Here is a 21586-nt window from a genome sequence, read left to right on the forward strand (position 1 = left end):
GGTCCTCTGTACCCTTCTGCACGGGACGCTGAGTGGCCAGTCTGCCCCAGAAAGGCCCAGAAGAGCCGGACTTTGAGATTAGGAATAAGTGGGGTCTACATCCTCGTGAGAACAGGCGCCCTACGAGAGCTCTGTGAAGGCCCAGGTGTCCTGGAGGGAGTGGCTGCCACTCTCCGGGCCTCGCCAACCTCCTGGATCCCCCGGCAGCTAACAGTCCTGCCGGGCCTTCCAGGAAAGGTGGGCATGAGGCTCTAAGTCAGAGTGATGCTGGCCGCAGGCCTGGTGGCGGCGTCTCTGGGTTCCACCAGCCCCAACACCACTCACACCGGCTACTTGCAAAAGAGGCTCCTACCCTCTGATTTAAAACACCCTCCCAGCCTCATCAAACACTGCCCCCCGACGTCATCAATATCACAGTGGGTTAGGCTTTGCTCTTCCCGTAAAGGCAGGCGGGATGAACCCCCACGCCCAGGAGGGAGAATGAAAAGTGCACCCAAAGACAGGCGGAGAACGAAAGGCAAACTGCCCAGACTGGCCTCATTTTTGCCGAGGGCCAACCGCAGGTCGGGCTCAAACCCAGGCAGCTCGAAGCAAGTGAGTGCAACTCGTGAGACGTGTGCTGACTGTGTAGGCCATCAGTCAGGGCCCTTTCTGTCCCAAGTGACAGACATTGCAGGCTATAAAGGGGAATGCACTGGCTTGCATAAATGAACAGTCCATGGATGGCTCCCAGTTCCCTCCTAAAGTCCTGACCAGACACTGACTGGACAGCGTGGCTCCTGGGCCTAACGGGAACCAATCACTGTGGCCAGGGGACAAACAAGCCTCCAACTGGCTCAGGCTGGGGTCACGGGCTCCTCTGGACTCAGAGCAGTCACTTTCCTGCAGGACTTATCAGAGACTTTCCATGAAGACGTGGGCAAAGACACGTGGTGTTTCCTAAATTGCTTTGAATCTGGCCGAACGATCAGGAGATCTGTTGTACCGGGACGGTGGTTAGATGGGCTTGAGCAGCGGCTGCCTCCCTGAGACAGAGCACAAGTTCTCAGTTTGCTCCAATCCCCACCATTCCCTAATGTGTAGCCCCCAGCCCGCCTCCCTGTAGACACTGAAGTTTGAAATCTGCTTGTGGTTGGATAAGTCCCAAATGCAAAGATGTGAAGCACACTATGAGAGAAATCAAATAGCCTTCCAACATTTTTTTAATGTTTATTTTTGAGAGAGAGAGAGAGAGAGTGGGGCGGGGGCAGAGAGAGGGGGAGACACAGAATCAGAAGCAGGCTCCAGGCTCCGAGCTGTCGGCACAGAGCCCGATGCGAGGCTCGAACCCACGAACCGCGAGATCATGACCTGAGCCGAAGTCGGCCGCTCAACAACCCACTGAGCCACCCAGGTGGCCCTCAAATAGCCTTCAACTAACGGCAACACTCCCTCATAAATACCTGAGTGTGTGCCCTCGCCCACATGCACACACACGTGGACCCAAACACGCAGGGGCACACACAAGCGCACGCAGACGACCTGGGACACAAAGCCAGCCTGAGCCGTCACGTCCCCAGCACGGGGGTCAGGTCTTGCCCTGCAGGTGCTGGGGCATGTGCCCCACCCTGCATGGGCTCCCGCTGGGGCTGGAGGAGGGGGATGTGTGTCTGCATGTATGACTCTGGTCCCCCCCTCCTCACATCCCGCCTCGTCTGGGTTCCAAGCCCCTGTGTCACCCCGGATTAAGGCTGGAACAAAGGACCGGATGGAGGGGAGGCATCGGGAAGCAGGGTGCCTGAGTCAGGCCGGCCAGGGGGCAGAGGAAGCCTCAGCTACTAGAACACGCAGGGGGCCAAAGGGGCCCTGTGCCCCGCGCGGGGGCCCCGGTGGCGGCGGGGAGGCTGCGTGTACCCAGGGCAGGTACGCGCACCTGGCGGCGGCCCCGTTTGCTGCGCTCTCTGCACAGCCCTGGACAAACAAAACACAGAGAAGCTCCCGCTGCCAGGACCCTCCTCCAGGCTCCCGTCTCCCCCCCCACAGCGGTCTGCGAGGACACAGACAGATGGTGAGAGTCCCCGTGCCCGGTGCCCGTCCTGCTACACCCCCTCCCTGCGCCTCCGCCCTGCCCTTGGCATTCCTGGGGTGTCAACCAGGAAGGGCTAAAGTAAGGTCGCTGCTGGGCGTTATCTGAGCGGGGCCACAGGCCCCTCGGCGTCTTATCTCTGGCTCGCCAGGACCGGTAGGGGAGCAAACAGCAGCTGACAAGTCTCCCAGGGGTGCGGCCGCGGCCCAGGCCTGACTGGGAGATAGGGCACCTGGGACTGAGGTGCACCCTGCCCCTCGCCTGGACCAGCACGGGGCGGGGGGAGAGCATCGCTGGCTGAAGCAATCCCGTGGGGCTTCTGGGAGGAGGCTGCCCTGCCGATGCACTTTGAAAGCACGTAGGATTTAGAAGCACGGAGAAGCGTGAGAGGAGGAGCAGTCACACACACGCGCCTCGGGGGTTTACGCAGCGGGGTTCTGGTCGGGCTGTGTGGCCTGGAGGAAGCGCTCAACTCCTCTGTGCCTCAGTTTCCTCGTTCGCAAAAATGAAGGTAATGGTATCCACCACGTGGGTGATTGCGGGATTCAATGACTGCTAAGGCCCATTTGCACACAGTAAGTACTCAGGACACGAATAAACTCTGGCCCCCGCGCACCCTCGTTGCTGGGGTAGTAAGAACCAACATTGATTGAAATAGGCCAGGTCCATAGCAAGAATCCGCAAACCACCCATTTTGCAGATTAGGACACTGAGGCTCTGAAGCCGGGCAGTGCTTGCTCAATGAGGAGGAACAGGGCCGGGCTCGGTTCTGGCTAAATCCACAGCCGGGGCTCTCCGCGCCCCCTCTGTTCCAGGGAGCTCACACCGTAGGGTTCCCAGGAAACACCGCAGGGCCCAGTGGCTTCTGGAGGGGCAACTCTGGTCATCGAGGGCAACGCCAGGGTCAAAGAGAGAATGGGACACAGGCAGAGGGAGGTCCCGGCAGGTCTCAAATTCTCTTGCGGGAAGGAGGAGGTTCCTGGAAGGGGGAAGCGCTTGGGCAAAGGAAAAGAGGCGGGAAGCCAGCACACTGGTGCAACCTTTGAAGCCCAGAGAAGGGAGGGCACCTGCCCAAGCACACGCAGCCCTCCTGAGGCAGCCGGGGGGACTCCGTGGGAGGGGAGCCAGGGGCTGTTGCCAGCTGGACCCCACACCCTCAGAGCCTTGTTTCCAGCAGGGTCGTGAGGGTGGGATAGGGCTTCCCGATGCCAAGACCTCATGGGCTCCGGCCATCTGTGGGACCTCAGCACCCCTAGCTGGGGTGAAGGCCCCTGAGGGGCAGAGCCCAGGGAGGCTGGAGGGGCGGGTCCCGGCCTTCCCAGCCCAGAGCCAGGCTTCCCCATCAGAGACGCTTTGCTGCCCCCTGGTGGCTCCAAAAGATTCTAATTTCCCTTCCTAAGGGATGCTTCCCACAGGTCAGATCAGCACCCACCCTCCTTGTGACCCGCAGCTGTATCCAAACCAACCTGGAGGTCCTCCCTCCTTCCCCAATGTCCCGCCACCACCGACCTGCACACAAAGGTGTCATATTGAAAATCACAGGGTTTGAGCCTGGCTGGGCCGCACTCCAGCTATGACCTTGAGTGGGTTCGGTCACCTTCCTGTGCCTCAGTTTCCCCATCTTTAGAACGGGGGTGATAATAATGGTTTCTGCTTCATAAGGACCTTTGTGAACATTAAAGAAGCAAATGCATAGAGAGCACTTGGTAAAGGGACGTCTGGGTGGCTCAGTCAGTTGAGCGTCCGCCTTCAGCTCAGGTCATGGTCTCACAATCCGTGGGTTCGAGCCCCGCGTCGGGCTCTGTGCTGACAGCTCAGGGCCTGGAGCCTGCTTCGGATTCTGGGTCTCCCTCTCTCTCTCTGCCTCTCACTCACTCACACTCTGTCTCTGTCCCTCAAAAATGAATAAAGGTTAAAACTTTTTGTTTTTAACAAAAAGCACTCGGTAAAGACTGGTGATATTGTCCTTGCCTACCCAGGCCTGAGGTCCCCCTCCTCCCGAGCGGGTCCCCCAGGGAGGAAAGCCCTGAGGGGGTTCTGCATGATGGGATTCCCTTAGAGACCCAAGTTTTGCATCCTTGCTATTATCGCCCACGCCATGTGATGTAGAAAGAGGCGCCTCACCGCAGAGCCAGCCTCGAGGAGAGACTAGACTAGCTGGAATTACAAATTCAACTCAGAAAGGTTTTATTGGCCAGGGCTGCGGGGAGTCACAGGGAGCAGGAGGGCTTCCTGTAGGAGGCGGCTGCACCATCCATGAGCCCAGAGGCCCCTCGGCCACCTGCGGGTGTGTCCGTCCGGAGGAGGGGCCCTCAGCTCTGCCCCAGCTGGGTTTTCAGGGCCTGCAGCCCTTGACTGTTGATGTTGTTGCCTCCACACACAATGACCACGACCGAGGCCAGGGAGGGGTTCAGGCGGCCCTCAGCCTGGAGCCTCCCCAGGAGGCCTGAGTAGATGACAGCCAGAGCTGCCCCGCAGGCAGGCTCCACCAACATGCGCTCGTCGTCTGCCCGGAGGAGGGGACGGGGGTGGATGAGAAGAGAGAAAGGGAGGAGGAACCAGTCAGTGCTCAGGAGGTTCTGGGCACTGCAAATCCATGAAGCCGGCCAGCCAGCCATCTCGCAATCCATCATTTGGCTGACCCCCTCTCCATCCATCAATCTGACCGTCTATCCATCCATCCATCCACCTTTCATCTATCTATCCATCCATCCATCCCTCTATCCATCATGGGACTGTCTGTCTGTCCATCCATCAGCGTATCCATCAATCAACGGATCCATCTATCTATCCATCCATTCATCCATCATCCCTCTATCCATCACGGGACTGTCTGTCTGTCCATCCATTAGTGTATCTATCAATCAATGTATCCATCCATCCATCCGTCCGTCCATCTATCCATCCATGCATTCATCCATCCATCCCCCTAGCCATCATTGGACTGTCTGTCCATCCGTCAATGTGTCCATTAATCAACGTGTCCATCCATCCATCTATCCACCCACCCACCCATCCATCCATTATCTACCTTTCCACTCACTCATACATTCACCCATTCATTCAACAAATATTTATTGAGGGCCCACTCCCTGCCGGGCCCTATGCTAGGAAGGCTCTGGGGACACAACAGTACACAGGACACAGCAGGCCCCACCCTCACGGGGGCTACATCTAGTGCTGTGGATGAATAAGGACCAGGCAGGTATGAACAGACAAACTGGTGCCTGGGACGTCTCTAACCCCGGCAGGATGTGGGTGGGAGACCGGAGGAGGCTGCCCGGAGCCTCAGGTGCCATGACGACTGAGTAGCCCTGAGTCACACGAAATCGACAGGGGCCAGGGATGGGCGGCCGGAAGGAAGAAGGTACACATGGAAGCCTGGAGGCTAGAGACGGCCCGGCACACGCCTCTTCCGTGCACTCAACGTGCAGTTATTTGGTAAGCACCGCACGCCCAGCCCCGTGGCAGGCACTGAGGATACAGACAAGAGAGAACACGCTACCTCTAGGGGCCCAGGGACCTCATGAGTGAGTCTCCGAGCCTGGGGAGGGAGGGCAAGGCTCACTCACCCAGGAACTTCTGCACAGCACTCACGGCCTGGGCATCGTCCACTACCTCAGAGAAGATCTCCAGCTCCTTCGTGCACTCCAGGGCCCTCCTGGCCACAGTCTTGGCACCCAGGCTCTTGGCCACACTGCAGGAGGGGGCAGGCAGGACAGGGAGCGCAGGGGTGTGGGGAAGAGCTGGTGAATCCTCGGACCTCCGCCTTCGCGGACCCAGCCCTCCAAGCCCCAGGGCCCCCTCCCATCCAGCCATGAGCCGCGGCTCAGCCCTGTAAGAGGCTAGCACAGCACTGGCCCAGAGGACGTGCTCAATGATCGGGTGTCCCACGAATGGCAGACAAATGCACCTCACTCCCTCCCACTCGATAACCATGAGTGTGCCCTTCCTTTGCACGGACCCCAGAAACCCAAGCATAGAAATGTTTTTTTTTTTTTTTTTTTTTTTGCGTCTTATTCATTAATAACTATTTATCACGTCTGCACGATAACTAATACTTGCTGAGTATCTGCAGGGTGATAGATGCATTTTCTCTTTCAATTCTCATGATCACCCCTTGAGTTAGAAATTTATGAAATCTTGGGGCGCCGGGGTGGCTCAGTCGGTTAAGCATCCGACTTTGGCTCAGGTCATGATCTCACGGTCCGTGAATTCGAGCCCCACATCGGGCTCTGTGCTGCCAGCTCGGAGCCTGGAGCCCGCTTCGGATTCCGTGTCTCCCTCTCTCTCTGCCCCTTCCCCTCTTGCACTCAGTCTCTCTCTCGCAAAAATAAATAAACATTAAAAAAAAATTTTTTTTAATTTTTTTTTCAACGTTTATTTTATTTATTTTTGGGACAGAGAGAGACAGAGCATGAACGGGGGAGGGGCAGAGAGAGAGGGAGACACAGAATCGGAAACAGGCTCCAGGCTCTGAGCCATCAGCCCAGAGCCCGACGCGGGGCTCGAACTCACGGACCGCGAGATCGTGACCTGGCTGAAGTCGGACGCTTAACCGACTGCGCCACCCAGGCGCCCCTCAAGGTCCTTGCTTCTTATCTCTGTGCTTGGGATCACCTACCTGCTGGCACTTTCCGGAGCTGGGCAGTTTGCCTCAGGCCCAGGAGAGACTTTGCCGACTCCATCACAGCTGGGTCTGCGTCCCGAGGGGCCCAGAGCATAGACTCGGGAGCCAGGCTGCCTGGTTTGAAACCTTGGCTCTGAGCTAGCAGTGTGACCTTGGGAAAGTCACTTCACCTCTGTGAGCCTCAGTATCCTCAATCCGAAAAATGCAGATAATCATGAGATTGTCCTGGGGACGGACTTCGAACATTTCAAGGGCCTAGAAGAGAGCCTGGCATTTCACTGAATGTGAGTTCTACAGAAGGCTTAGTGGTGGTTATTATCATCGCCATTGCCAAGAATAAAGCCAACAGCAACAAGAGAGAAATGGTCTCATAACTACAAAGACCCACTAGTGGTTGCCAGAGGGGAGGGGGCTGGGGGGATGGGCGAAATAGGAGAAGAAGAAGAGGAAGAGGTACAAACTTCCAGTTACGAAATTAACAAGCCAAGGGGATGAAAAGGACAGCATGGGGAACCGAGTCAACGATATGGTAATAGCTTTGTGTGGTGACAGATGGCGACAACACTCATGGCGGCCAGCGCAGCGTGATGTATAGGCTTCCCGGGTCGCTATGAGGTACACCGGAAATGAATAGAGTATTATAGGTCAACTACATACTGGGTGGCAACTGCCTAGCTGAGCCACGGAGGATTTCATCAATGCAAGAAGGGCTGGTATTTCAGGTGGAAAGGACAAGAAAGGCTCAGAGATTAGAGGCACAAATAGTTTCCAGGAAAAAAGCAGTACAGAGATGCTGGAGGGTGGGTGGGGCCAGAAAGGAGGAGAGACGGTAACCAGAAAGACAAGAAGGAGACTCCTATATCCGGATAGAATTCTCCTTTTTTTTAAAATTTAATTTAATTTTTTCAATTTTTCTAATGTTTATTTATTCTTGAGAGAGAGATCACAAGCCAGGGAGGGACAGAGGGAGAGGGAGACACAGAATCTGAAGCGGGCTCCAGGCTCCGAGCTGTCAGTCAACACAGAGCCCAATGCAGGACTCGAACTCATGAACCGCGAGATCCTGACCTGAGCTGAAGTCGGACATTTAACTGACTGACCCACCCAGGCATTCCTAATTTATTTTTTAAAATATTTTTAATGTTTATTTATTTTTGAGAGAAAGAGAGAGAGAGAAGCAGGCTCCATGCTGTGCCAACAGCTCAGATCCTGAAGTGAGGCTCGAACTCACGGACCATGAGATCATGACCTGAGCCAAAGTCAGATGTTTAACTGACCGAGCCACGTAGGTGCCCCCAGATAGAGTTCTTGAGGTAAGGACTGAGTTGTTTCTCTAACTGGCCACCCAGAACCTTGTACACAATAGGTGCTTAATAAAGATGACTTAGGGGGCGCCTGGGGGGCTCAGTCAGTTAAGTGCCTGACTCTTGATCCCAGCTCAGGTCATGATCTCACAGTTAATGAATTCAAGCCCTGCATCAGGCTCTATGCTGAGGTGCAGAGCCTGTTTGGGATTCTCTCTCTCTCTCCTTCTCTCTGACCTTCCCCAGCTTGTGCTCACTCTCGCTCTCTCTCTCTCTTCCTCTCAAAACAAATAAATTTTATATATAAATAAATTATATATATACATATATATGCACAAATACATATACATATACAAATTCACTCATTCATTTCACAAACATTTGTTGAGCACCTACTGTATATGCCAGGCACATTTTACTTGTGTGTAACTATGCATGCACAAGGGGAAAACAAAGACTGGGAAAATGTAGCCCATTGTTCATCTTTGGATGGTGGGATTGAAGGTGCCGTTTTGTTTTCTGTTGTTTATTGCTTGCCTACATTTTCTAGCTTACCTGCAACACACTTAAACTTCCTTTTTAACGGTACATACCAATGAAACTTGTTTTATTAATTCATGAAACTTAAACAAATCATATCCTTCATCTCCTTGTTTGGCATCACCTTCTAAGTGAGATCCACATTTCCATGGTCGGGGTCCCCAGGTGAAGTAGAACCTCTTGTGTACACCCTGCCTCCACTGGTTGGGACTGAGAAGCCCAGTGACACTAACACCCCCATCCTCCAGCCCCCCACAAATGCCCCCAGCCCACACCTACCTGGTGATGTCTGGCAGTGTGACTAGCTTGCCTGCCTTGATGGCTGCATTGAAACAGTGTGCCCCTTGGGTCTCTGCTGTGATGATGGGCACATGCTGCCAGCCCACCTCTATGAGGCCAGCTGCCACCCCAGCTAGGAGCCCTCCACCGCCTACTGCCAGCACCAGGGCCCCCGGTGGGGTCCCCAGTGCTGCCTTCAGCTCTCGCACCAGGCTGGCATGGCCTTCCCTGGGGGAAGGAGGAAGCAGGTTGAGCAAGGTCTCCCCACATATACACAAACTCTCCTCCATTCCCAAAGGCTCACATATACACAAACTCTCCTCATCACCACCCCAATCCCCACCTGCATCAAGGGGAGAGGAGACCCAGGAACACTTAGTTCACTCAGCTTTCATTCATTCAATTTATTCATTCACTCATTCTTTCCAGGCACGTTCTCAGACACTATCCCGTTTAATCCCCTCCACAACCTTGGAAATGGGTAGTTAGTGTGTGCGTAAGAGGAGACCAGCATGTCACTTGGAACCAGCTGATTCAAGTTCTGGGCCTGGGCCCCAATGTCTTGGCCACGTACTAGCTGTGTGATCTCAGGCAAGTTCCTTGACCCCTCTGTGCCTGTGAAATGGGCATAAAACACTCACCTCTAGGGCTTTGGGGAGGATCAAATGATTAAATGCATCCCAAAGTGCACGCCATAAACAGGATTTGTTATTAACATTTCCATTTTATACATGTGGAAACTGAGGCACGGGGTGGTGAGATACTTTGCCGAGTCCCACAACTTGCAAGTGACAGAAACAGGGCCTGAACCCCAGTGTGCCTGGCTTCCAAGCATCTTCTCCTTTCTAGGCCTCAGTTTTCCCTTCTGTACATTGGGAGGACACCAACGCAACGAGGGTCTGGGCTCTAAGCTCTATGAGGGAGGGACAGCAACCTTACCAGATCAGGGGGTGGTCAAACGGAGGGACGTTCACCCAACCATCCCTCTTGGCCAACTCTTGTGCCTTCAGGCTGGCCTCGTCCCAGACCTAAAGACAAATCGAGGGTGTCAGGAGGCCCAGGCATCAGACCACTCGGAGGCTGGAGCAGAGCCTGAGGTCTCCTGGATGGCCCCAGTCCCGTGCCAGGGGACGCAGAGAAAGCAAAGAAATGGTCTCTGTCCACAAGGAATTTCTAATCTAACCGAAGAGACGGGCCTCATTCTCTTGAGCTACTGAAACAAAAATGAGATTCAAAACCATGTGGCCCTTGACTCACCTGGAGCAGCTGCCTCCTCACAGGCTTCCTGCCTCCTGTCCGTTGCCCGAGTAAGGGTCCCATCGTGTCCCTCCCCTGCTCAAAATCCTGTCATGGCTCCCCATTGCCCTCAGATGAAAACCTGTGCCAGCCTGACCCTGAAGCCACCCTGCTGCTGAGGCGGCCATCCCCACCCCCACTCTTGGGCCTCACCTGTCATCCCCGCCCCCCCGGGGAATGGCATGCACCATGCTCATCCCCATCCATGCCTTTCCCTCACTCCTTCTTCTGCCCACGACCCCCTTTCTCCAACGGGAGGACTTGTATTTCCCTCTCAAGACCCAACCCAGGGGACCCTTCTTGGGGAGACTTTCCTGGGTCATCTCCCCAAATCTGAGGCACAGCCGGGCGGTAGTTTGGACCGCCGCCCAGTTCCTTCCCTCCGTTACATTCACACACCATGCCTTTTGCCACGTGACCACTGCTCTTCCCACTAGAGAGGGCAGAGGACATTCTCCACCACCAGTTGACGTAGGTCCCAGTGTGGAACTTGCTTTGGCCAATGCCATGTGACAGAAGCGACAGCACAACAGTTCTGAGCCACGGCCTTGAGAGGCACTCTGCTCTCACTCTTCCTGACATTCACCTTGAGAAGAACAAGTCCCAGGTGGCCACTGGTCAAGACGGATGAGGGGCACGCGTGCAGACCTTAATCCCGTCTGCAGCCTGAAGCAGAGCCACCCTGGCCCACGCACAGGCCCATGAGCAAGACAGATCATGTTTCTCATAAGCCCCTGACATGTGGGAGCTGTTTGTTACGCAGCATTATCTAGCAGCAATCACTGATTAAAACAATATACCTTCTCTGTTCTTCCTCAGGGCCCTGTGCTTCCCATCACAACACTTAACCACATTCTCTTGTCACCGTCTGCTTATCTGTGTGTCTCCCCAACATCGGGGAGTTTTGCAAGAGTAGAGACCATGGCTTACTATCTCTATATCGCTGGCTCTAACATACTACAGGCACATAGTAGAAGTTCAATGAATATTGGATGGATGGATGGATGGATGGATGGGAGGGAGGGAGGGAGGGAGGAAGGAAGGAGTAGGAAGGAGGGAGAAAGGAAGGGACAAAGGGAGGGAAGGTGATGAAGGATGGATGGATAAATGGATGGATGGATGGATGGATGGATAAATGGATGGATAAATGGATGGATGGATGGATGGATGGGAGGGAGGGAGGGAGAGGGGAAGGAAGGAGTAGAAAGGAGGGAGAAAGGAAGGGACAAAGGGAGGGAAGGTGATGAGGGATGGATGGATAAATGGATGGATGGATGGATGGATGGATGGATGATGGATGGGAGGGAGGGAAAGAGGGTAATGGATGGGAGGATGGTTGAACGGATGAATAAATAGAAGAAAGAAGGAAGAAAGGAAGGAAGGAAACTGGACACTGAATATTTGGACACCAGGTCTCAGGTACCATGGTATGGTTTTTAGTTTTAATTTTCATGCTTTAAAAAATTCTCTTTTCCAAGGATGCTTTTTTTCCTTCTTTCCAGGAAGGTAGAAGGATTACATAGTTGCATCTCTATTTCTTCAGTAACGAGATGAGCCAGCGATATCCTTGACGGTGGGCCCCTTTCTCACTGGGGTGGTCTCAGAATGAGAAATGATGCCACCGTCATCTTTCTCTACGCTTTTTGTCTCATCAAATGCCAACAATTTTCAGACGAATAAGGCCAAGTGTTAGTGAGGATGTGAGGACACGGGCACACTCCTGGCCCATTAGCTTCCTGTTTCTCCTGGGCCCACGCAGGGCAAGTAGAGGTAGGTAGAGGCGGGAAAGCGCTAGCCCTCAATATACATCATGCCTCGCTCCTGCCCCTCGGCTCAGCCATCCTAAGAGAAGGCTGGGCTCCAGGCCAGCCTTTAAAAATGTGTGTGGATGGCGGGGGGGAGGGGGTGGATACCATCTCTTAGGGGTGAGTGGAGGGTAAAGGGGAACAGCCCACTCCATCCGGCTTCTCCTTCCTGGGGTCCTTACCTTTCCAGCCAGCTGGACTTCAGCCCCCTCCCCCTGCAGCCTCCTCACCACGTGCGGGGAGGTGCCCTCAGGGAGCACAATGGTGGCAGGGATGCCCAGCTTCCGAGCGGCATAAGCAGCAGCAATGCCTGCGTTGCCCCCTGTGGAAGAATTGGAAGGGTGGTCAGCGTGGTTTTAGCCCGTTAACACACTCTCCCCCCCTCCCCCCTACTTCCCTTTGTGAGCCACTCCTTCCCCACGCTCATATGCCCCACCTTCTGTCCTCTTTCTGGTCCCAGAGGTGGATATGTGACCTAGAATGAGTCAATCGGAGAACTCAGTCCCCTAACCTGTGACTGTTTCAGGGATGAGAACATGACCCAAGATGGGTGCAAAAGACCAATTCGTGGATTGAGGAGAACCAGCCAGAAGGGGTGCTCCCTTTTCACTAGGGCTGATAGGATGGCAGGAGGCAAGCCTGGGACTCCTGATGGCCATCTTGCTGCTCTGAGGTCTGCGTGAGATTAAAGCTAGTACAGAGGAAAGACAAGCCAAGAGAAGGGGAAATAGAAAGGGGAGCCCCTGGATCCAGCTGTACCTGAAAGCCACTTATCCCAAGAATTTTCCATTCTTGGAACCTGTAGCTTAAGCCTGTATGAATTGGGTTTTGGTCACTTCTGCCGTAAGTCCCGAATGACGGGAAGAGGGCGGGCAGAGGACAGTGGCCACCTGACCATGGCCTTGATGAGGCGGGACCTTCGGGAGGAGGCTGATCCCCGGACATCTACTGCTGCTGCTCCAGCTCTTCCTCCCCCAGAGCTGAGGACCCAGCCCTGGGGGTCACCTGAGGAGCACACCAAGTGTCTGCATCCGCTCTTGACCGCCTGGGAAGAGAAGGAATGAGCTTAGGGGCTGACCCAAGCCGATGTCACAGAGCCTGTGCGGGATGGACTCAGACCGTCCCCAGCCCTCTCCCCACCCCCCGTCCTGCCCCTCCCATCTGTACAAGTCCGCTTCCCCCCTCCTGCCCTTGCCCCCCACCCAGCCGGCATCCATCCCCCGCCTCCTCCTCCTTCCCCTCCGCCTTCACTTCTCCTCTCCTGCCAACACCTCACCTCCTGGCAGAAATGCCCAATGGCCCGGATCCTGAAGGAGCCGGCCGGCCGCACGTTCTCACACTTGAGGAAGACGGTCGTGCCTGCCACCTGGGATAGTGCCCGGCTCTCCAGCAGAGGGGTGACCACATGGAAATGCCCACCCTGAGCACAGTCTGCCAGGGGGCTCTCCATTCCAGCAGCCTGCAGAAGAACGCGACGGCCAGACCCCTGAACCGGGACAGAGGAGGGAAAGAGGGAGAAGAGCCTCGGCTAGGCCCCTCAGCCCTATCTGGCTGCCGAGCTGTGACACTCCAGGCGACGAGCCGCTCAGTGTCCCCGTCTGGACCACCAGGTTTCACTCTGTAACGGGCGTTGCCCACAGTGCTGGGGATGTAGAAGGCGGCCAGTACCCGGGGATGAATGAACGAGAGCAGAATTCATTCATTCATTCACGCATCATTCATTCATTCAAGCAGGCTGCAAAAAAAGCAAACCCTTTTCTTGAGCACCTACCATGTGCCAGGCGGTTCCAGGTTTGGCGACCCAGGAGTGCCCAAGTCAGAAGCAGCCCCTGCTTGGCCAGAGCTCACATTCTAGCTGCGGAGACAGGATCGCAAAACGTCAAACAGGGGTGACAGGGGCAGGAGGCGGTATTTTAATTTTTTTTAAATCTATTTATTTATTTATTTTTTATTTATTTTTTTTTTATTTTTTTAAATTTCTTTTTTTCAATGTTTATTTATTTTTGGGACAGAGAGAGACAGAGCATGAACGGGGGAGGGGCAGAGAGAGAGGGAGACACAGAATCGGAAACAGGCTCCAGGCTCCGAGCCGTCAGCCCAGAGCCCGACGCGGGGCTCGAACTCCCGGACCGCGAGATCGTGACCTGGCTGAAGTCGGACGCTTAACCGACTGCGCCACCCAGGCGCCCCAAAATCTATTTATTTTTGAGAGAGAGAGAGAGAGAGAGAGAGAGACAGAATGTGAGCAGGGGAGGGGCAGAGAGAGAGGAGAAACCGAGAATCCCAAGCAGGCCCCCCACTGCCAGCGGTGGCCGGACGTGGGGCTTGAATCCATGAACCGTGAGATCGTGGCCGGAGCGGAAATCAAGAGTCGGAGGCTTATCCGACTAAGCCACCCAGGCGCCCCTATTTATCATTATTATTACATTTCCCTCCTGTATTATTTCATCTGCAAATACTTCAGCACACATCTCTGAAAGTGAAGAACTCTTTTCCAACAAGGTAGCCACATGGTTTCATAACTGTATGCGTTTGGGCAAACTCACTGAATTCTAACTCAAAGTGGGCTCATTTTATTTTATGGAAATTACACCTCAAGGATGCTAAGGTTTTTTTTCATCGTCAAATACCATTATCACTTCTAAAAATATCATTAATCATCTCTTATTATCATCAAATACCTGGTGATTGTTCACCTTTCCATCCCTCTCATTAAGCTGGATAAATGGCTGGTTTTGCTGTCAGTGATTTGGGGTTTCTAACAGTTTGAACCAGGATGCAGATCGGATCTGCGCGTGTGCGTTGGTTGAGAGGTCTTTGAATTCTCTTTCGATCTGCAGGTTCTCCAACGGGGATGTTGGAGATGAGGGACAACAGGGAGCCCAGGGAAAAGCACTCCTGCAGAGGGAACAGAGGTGGAAACCCCTTGAGAGAGAAATGAACTTGGGGAGATTCCAGAGCAGGGATAAGGGGGTTGGGCGCAGGAGGCGAGCAAGGAGGGCTGGGCAGGGACTTCTGGAAGGGCCTACCAGACCACGGGGAGGAACTGGAATGTTCTTCTAATTCTGCTTGCAGTGGGAAGCCATCGGGAGGTTTTAAGCAAAGGCCCCGTTAGTGCAAAACCGACCCCTCTTTTTCACTGGGGGCAGAAAAGCATTGGGCCAACCCCTGCAGTTCCGCTATTGGCCAGTAGGAGGAGCGCTGCAGCTTTGCCCACCCTCCACCGCCCCGGGGGTTCTTGTCCACCCTTACTTAGTCACATTGCGCCCCTGCCCCACCAGAGTTCCAGGGCTCCTGCCCCTGGAGTTGACCTGGGGCCCTTGTTGGGATGGCCCTGGGATTCCCTGGTTAGAGCAGAGTCTGAGGCACCTGCACCCAGTTCCATCAGGGGCACTTCTCAAACTGGGCATGGCATTGACGAAGACGGCCCCGTGGGTCACCCAAGCTCAGCATACCTCAGCCTGGGCCTCACCTTGGCCCTGGGCTCTGGGCTGAATCAGAGACCAAAGTTAGAAACCAGCTCTGTCTTCCTAGCTGTGTGACTCCAACACGTGTCTCAACTTCTCTGTGCCATATTCCCTTTTGTAAAATGAGACTAATAACAGTCCCCAGACTCGCAGGGCATGGTGTGCATTCACAATAATAATAGCCCCCCTTCGTTGAGCCCCCAGTATATGCCAGACATCAGAGGAGTCCTCTAGAGGCATTACCTCACTGGGGCCTTCTCACAAGGCGGGCGTGCTTACCCTCACTCTAGCATGTCTGTAGGGCACCCACAAGGTGCAGGCCCTGACCTAGGAACTGGGGAGACCACGGTGAGCAGGACAGACATCTACTCTTGGAGCTGATGGGGGAGATCGGCGATCAACAAATAACTGTATAGGCAAACAAAATAATCAGAAATGGTGAAAGTCGCTAGGAGGAAGACACACACCTAGGGAGTCTGAAAGAGAAGAACCCGCTGCCAGCCAGGCACCGTGCCGGGAACCTTATATGCCATCTTATATAATCATCGCAACAACCCCGAGGTAGGTTCACCCACTAGCTCCGTTGTACAGACGAGACTGAGGCCCAGAGAGGTTAGGTTATCTACCCAAAGTCACACAGCTGGAAATGGCAAGGCCAGGCTTCAGACTCAGGCAGTGCACTTGGGCATCTGTGTTCTTAACACCGTGCCATGCTTTCTCTATTAGATGGCGACGATGGGGACGGTTAGGGTTGTGAGCATTTCATACTAATCGCCAGTTGTCCTTAGGCGCCAAATGCTCCTGGCTCAGTTCCCAGGCCCGCCTAGTGCTGTCAGTTACACTATCGGCCCACCGAAGGACGGCAGGCATCAGTCAAATGGATAAGCCTCAAACCGTCAACAGCCTTATCAGGCCCAGATGCCCATAAGGATGCAGGCCTCCCACACTGAGGTCTGGGGCCAAGGTGAGACCTTGGCCTAGGGACGCATGGCTCTGACCAAATGTGGCAACCACTGGGGCTGAGGTGGGAGCCCCGGGCCCTCTCGGCTGTGGGGCAATGCAGTGGGAAGCCCGGGGCTTGGGTTCAGGTCCCAGCAAGCACGACTTTGGCCACGTCCCTCTTCCTCACTGGGCCTCACCTGCCGCATCTATGAATTAGGGTAACAGTCATCCGCTGTTTCTGCCTCCTTTGTCCCTCAGGCTTTCCCAGAGGCCACCTGGGTGGCATAGTCAAATCCCTGGGACCAGCGCCGGGAAGCTTTGCCTGGCAGGAAGCCCCTCTGACAAGAAGGGCCTGCTCCCCAGCCATCAGAGTCCCCGGCACCCCGCCTTCTTTTCCAAGGCAGTCCAGACCACAGAGCACCCCGAGTTAAATGAGCGTTCCTGGGAAGGTTTCGCACCCGTACCCTCTCACTTTGTGTCCACTCATCATGGACTTTGCTCCAGAACCTTCCAGACTATCCTACGCGCACATGCACACACAGCCCCAGGGGCAGCATTCGGGCCCCAGGCCCCATTACCTTCCAGCCGAACAGTCCTCAGACCCAGCTTGGCTCCAGTCTGCGGCCCAGCGGCCAGCCCAGCCGGAGCACCAGCTCTGCCCAGTTTCCTGCAACTTCCTGTAGCCTTGGCCCCTCCTCCCCCGTTAAAGGGACACCTCCCCGCCGGAGGAAGAAAGGGGACAAGATTCAACCTTCACTGCCCCGCTGTGCGCTGTCCAGGGTCCCATTGGACAGATGAAGAAATTGAGGCTCAGAGAGGGAGACTCTCTTGGCCAAGGCCACCCAGCTAGACTCTCCTTGGCCAAGGACCAGCTCTCCTGTGACACCGACATCTCCGAATCCTCTTACCCAGGGTCCAGTGTCCGCTCTGTGTGCCAAGCCACCATCCCTGGGCCACTGTCAGGTCGGCTTAGGTCAAAGGACAAAGAGACAATTGTTATCTGTCACACGAGAAGGCATAATTTTTTTCTGAAGCCCCTCCTCACCTCTAATATTTCACACCCAACACAGGCACCCAAATAATTACTATGGTCCAAATGAATGACTCTGACCATTGATTCAGTCAACAAATACGTACTGAACGCCTACTATGTGTCGAGCGCTGGGACTTTAGCCTCAAAGGACACAGCAAGTCCCCTGCCCTCATGAAGCCCCAAGGGGCCACCAGAGAGCAGTTACCATCGGTGTGCTATCAGATGTTATCAGGCAGAGGTGGGGGAGGGCTGTGGATGCCCAGAGCAGGTACCTCACCTGGCCCCGGGGGGCTGGGAAATTTCTTGGAGGACGGCAGGTTTGGGGCTGGAGATGTGGACAGGAACCACAGTCTGCAGGATCCAGAATCTGGAATTTACCCAGGGGTACTGGGGACCCATAGAAGACTATAGGCAGAGGAATAACACGAGCAAATTTACATCTTGTCACCATCTCACTGGGTGAAACCGAGCTAGTCATATCCATCTCTGAGCCTCAGTTGCCCTAGATACAAAACGGGAGGTGAGCTCCAGGAAGGACCTGGCAGCCGAGATGTTCTTTGCCCTCCTAGGACTACGTGTGACCTCCCCAGGCTTGATGATTAACTCCTGGCTACTCGCGGTCAAGTTGAGCTGCTTGGCCGTGACCCTTGATGAGGGTTCTGGCAGCTTCCTGGCCATCCTCCCACGAAACATGTACCCGTCCTCGTCAAATGTCCTGTCCTGGACGGGGCACTGGGGACGCAGAGGTGGCAAAACCCAGTTCGTGCCCCGAGGTGGCCTCTGGCCTGGAGGGGAGAGGAAGACATCCAATTCAGAGAGCAGAAGGTCCGCATAGGGCAGCTGGGGGTGGGGGAGAATCAGGGAGGCTTCCTGGAGGAGTGGGGCCTTAGCAAACAGCTTAGACTTGAACAAGAAGCATGATAGCCCTCGAACCACACGGATGTGAACTGCGCAGGTCCACTTATATGTGGGTTTTTTTAATACTATACACGTATTTTCTCTTCTTTACGATGTTCTTAAGGCTTTGTTTTGTGTTTTGTTCGTTTGAATAGTGAGTGGGAGCCATGGCAGCGGTTTCTGGAACGCAGACCACGGAACCAGCCTCTGGCACAAACACCAGCTCTGCCACTTCCTCGCTGTGCAAACTCGGGTCAGTCCCTCAGCCTCTCTGTGCTTTGTTCCTTCAACTGTAAGAGGGGGCTAGAACACAACCTCTCTGGTGGAGTTTCAGGGAGGATCACGCGAGTTAAGACGTGTAAAACATTTAGAACAGCAGACGGTGGCGGCATGCGACGGTGGGAAGGGTGGCGACACGACGTCGTCCCATCACGGAATACTCGTTGCGTGTCAGCATCCAGACAGAGCTCAGAAAGGTCAAGCCGCTGTCCCGAGGTCACGCAGCACTGGCAGAGCCAGAGGTCAGAAGCCGAGGGGCCAGGCTCCAGAGCACCTGTCTTAGAGGCGCACCAAGTGGGGACGCCAGGACGGGCAGATAAGACTGGAGGGGTGGCCCGGGTCACTGACCCGTGCCCTCCCGGAGCCCAGAGCTACGTTCGTCAGCCAGCCCCTGTCCCTGACGCCCACAGCCGCCAAACACTCACACTGGCCAGTCCCCCGGGTTATTCATTAAGCTTCCTCTTACCAGCTTCACCCCAGCTGTCGCCAGGGCGAGGAGGGATGGAACCTCGGACACAGGAGACTGGCCCTCCCGATTCCCGTCTAACCCCGGACTCTGTGTCATTCACTTTCCAGGCCGCGGGGGCAGCATTGCACCAACCGGGGCTAGCCTAGCCCGCGACTAACCCAGCTGGGATGTGGACCCGGGTCTTCTGATGTCCGATGCAACACGGCATCTCAGCGGAGGTCTCGGATCCCTCGACTCTCGCCAAGACGCTAAATCCTTCTAGCGCAGAGAGGGTCTCAAACCCGGGGGCCGCGTTTCCGCTGACTGGAGCTAACCCACCATGTCCTCTAACACAGTATAGGTGGCTCTCCACCTGCCACCGTCCCCACCCCTCCCCGTGGCATCCTCAACACCCAACAGGCCCCCGCCCGGCCCCTGAGATCTCTGAGTTTGAGACCCTTGCACACCGGAACTCTCCCCGTCTCTCTCGCCCTTGAAAAGAAGGAGTCAGTTATCAAGGGAGAAGCAGAGGGCACAGAAAGGCCGAGCGATTTGGCCCAAGTTGCCCAGCAAACAGGCCACAGGACCAGTCTTCAAGGGAGCCCACATCCAACCCGGATGCTCTTGTCCTCAGAGACTTACAAACCCACAGCCATCATGTCTGAGCTGGAACAATCTATGTGGGCCTAATCCAACCCCTTTCTGGATGGAGAAGCTGAAGCCAGCGGGGGGGTGGGGGGGAGCAAACAGCTTAACATCTGCCCTCAAGCAAGACCAAGGGAAATTCTTGCCAGACTTTCAGAATGAAGCCTTTCCTTTAGGCATTCAGCAAACATCACCCCAAACCAAAACCTAGACACTAGGGAAGGAGAGATGAAAACATGAAAACAAATATACATTCCTGGCCGACATATCAGTACATAGATGCCATAAAGTGTTAGGGATGAAAATCGGAGCAACAATAAAATGCCACTAAAAAAAGCTTTTTGGGGGGGGTCCTGACTGGCTTAGGCTAGCAGCGTGGAGCCTGCTTGGGATTCCCTCTCTCTCCCTCTCGCTCTGACCCTTTCCCACACTCTCTCTCTCTCCCTCCCTCCCCATCTCTCTCAAAAATAAACTTAGGGGGGAAAAAAAAAACCAATGGGGTTGCCAAAAACTCTTCAAAAGCATGAAAACGACAACAACCAGGGCTGGTGAGCATGAGGGAAAATGGGCTCTCTCGTACGTGGCTGGGGCGACCAGAAATTGCTACAGCCTTTCGGAAAATAGATCTGTCGATAGCGATTACAATTTAATCCATACCCATTCCCTTGACCAAGACACATTAATTTAAGAGGTTTACTCTCCAAAGTGAAAAGTGCCACAGGGTAGGGATATGAGTATGAGAAGGTTTCTTAGAATCCTGTTCGGAACAGCAAACAAAGAATACTCTCAGCACGCAATTTTATGCAGTCATCGCAGAGAATAAATTAGCTGCAACTCTATTGGCCCAAAGAGACAGTCACAACGCATTGTAAGTGAGAAGAGGAGAACATATGTACGTACGGTGGATAAGAGCTTCTTTTCTTTTTACGAAGAACCGTGACCCAAAGTGCGTCATATACCAGCCTGCGGTTGCGTAAATACCTGTAGGCTCGTGGAGAACAACGCCGATCTCGTTGGTTGTCCTTGGGGGACCTGGGAACTGGGGACGAGGGAGGAGAGGGGTGAGGAGACACGGGGGCCGTAATGAAACCGGGGATGGAAATGTCCCGTCACCTGCGCTGTCCAATGTGTTAGCCCCTCATCACCACCTACGGCTGCTGCCCGCGTGAGATGTGTCTGCACAAGTCGGGAGCTGGACTGTAAGTCTTGTTCGATCTTCATTAAACCTAAATACTGCGAGTGGCCACCGGCGACTGGATTGGGCAGCAAAATTCTGAAGAATCTAAGAGACAGTGCGGACCCAACATGAGACGTATCACTGTCACCAGGAACGCAAGGAGCATCGGGAAATCCTTAGGCTTTGCGTAACGATGCCCTCGCCCCAAGCCAGACAGATTTGAGTGGCCCGCAGACAGAAAGACAACGACCCAACAGGGATGTAAGTCCCCAAAACAAACACTCGGTCTGTGTGGCATACAGATGGATGCAACTTTTTTTTTTTTTTTCAGATGGACACAACTTTTAAAAATCCCACACCTGGGGCGCCTGGGTGGCTCAGTTGGTGAGCGCCCAGCTCTTGACTTCGGCTCAGGTCACGATCCCAGGGTCGTGGGATCGAGCCCGGTGTCAGGCCCTGCATTGGGCATGGAGCCTGCCTAAGATTTTCTCTCTCCCTCTCCCATTCGCTCTCTGACTCTCCTAAAAGAAAAAAAAAAAAAAGCCCCACACCCGGAAAAAAGAGGGAACTTTACACGAAGACACCTGACAAAGACCAGTTCAACCGGGCAGTGAAGGTTAGTATCAGCAGTGATAAGTCACGTCCGTACTTGACAGGGCCTTCTCGTGATGCGAGAACGCTGAGAGGACCGCATCACCTCCACGGTCTTCCTCCCCGGATCCCCGAACCCCATCCTACTCATGAGAACAAAACAAAACACAACACAAAATCCACGGCCG

At 54.6% G+C, this 21586-nt stretch overlaps 1 protein-coding gene across 6 annotated transcripts; it reads right to left on the reverse strand.

The window, feature by feature from the left end:
• Nucleotides 1–4235: 4235 nt before the first annotated feature.
• Nucleotides 4236–17389, reverse strand: SDSL (serine dehydratase like). 6 transcript variants are annotated; one of them, XM_030336858.1, is made up of 11 exons: nucleotides 16907–16970; nucleotides 15666–15794; nucleotides 14601–14817; nucleotides 13691–13774; nucleotides 13196–13378; nucleotides 12925–12964; nucleotides 12102–12241; nucleotides 9758–9846; nucleotides 8819–9046; nucleotides 5638–5762; nucleotides 4236–4571 (listed from the first exon to the last, which is right to left on the reverse strand). In XM_030336858.1, the coding sequence occupies exons 4-11, from the start codon at nucleotides 13691–13693 to the stop codon at nucleotides 4378–4380; spliced, it is 1002 nt and encodes a 333-aa protein (XP_030192718.1). In that variant the 5' UTR covers nucleotides 13694–13774; nucleotides 14601–14817; nucleotides 15666–15794; nucleotides 16907–16970; the 3' UTR covers nucleotides 4236–4377. The 6 variants fall into 6 exon arrangements, with proteins under 6 accessions (XP_030192718.1, XP_030192719.1, XP_030192717.1 ...); XM_030336859.1 differs by lacking the exons at nucleotides 15666–15794; nucleotides 16907–16970 and adding an exon at nucleotides 17237–17389; XM_030336857.1 differs by lacking the exon at nucleotides 15666–15794 and having other exon boundaries at nucleotides 16907–16982.
• Nucleotides 17390–21586: the final 4197 nt, after the last annotated feature.

The sequence above is a fragment of the Lynx canadensis genome, chromosome D3 (genome assembly GCF_007474595.2).
Source record: "Lynx canadensis isolate LIC74 chromosome D3, mLynCan4.pri.v2, whole genome shotgun sequence".
Taxonomy (NCBI): Eukaryota; Metazoa; Chordata; class Mammalia; order Carnivora; family Felidae; genus Lynx; species Lynx canadensis.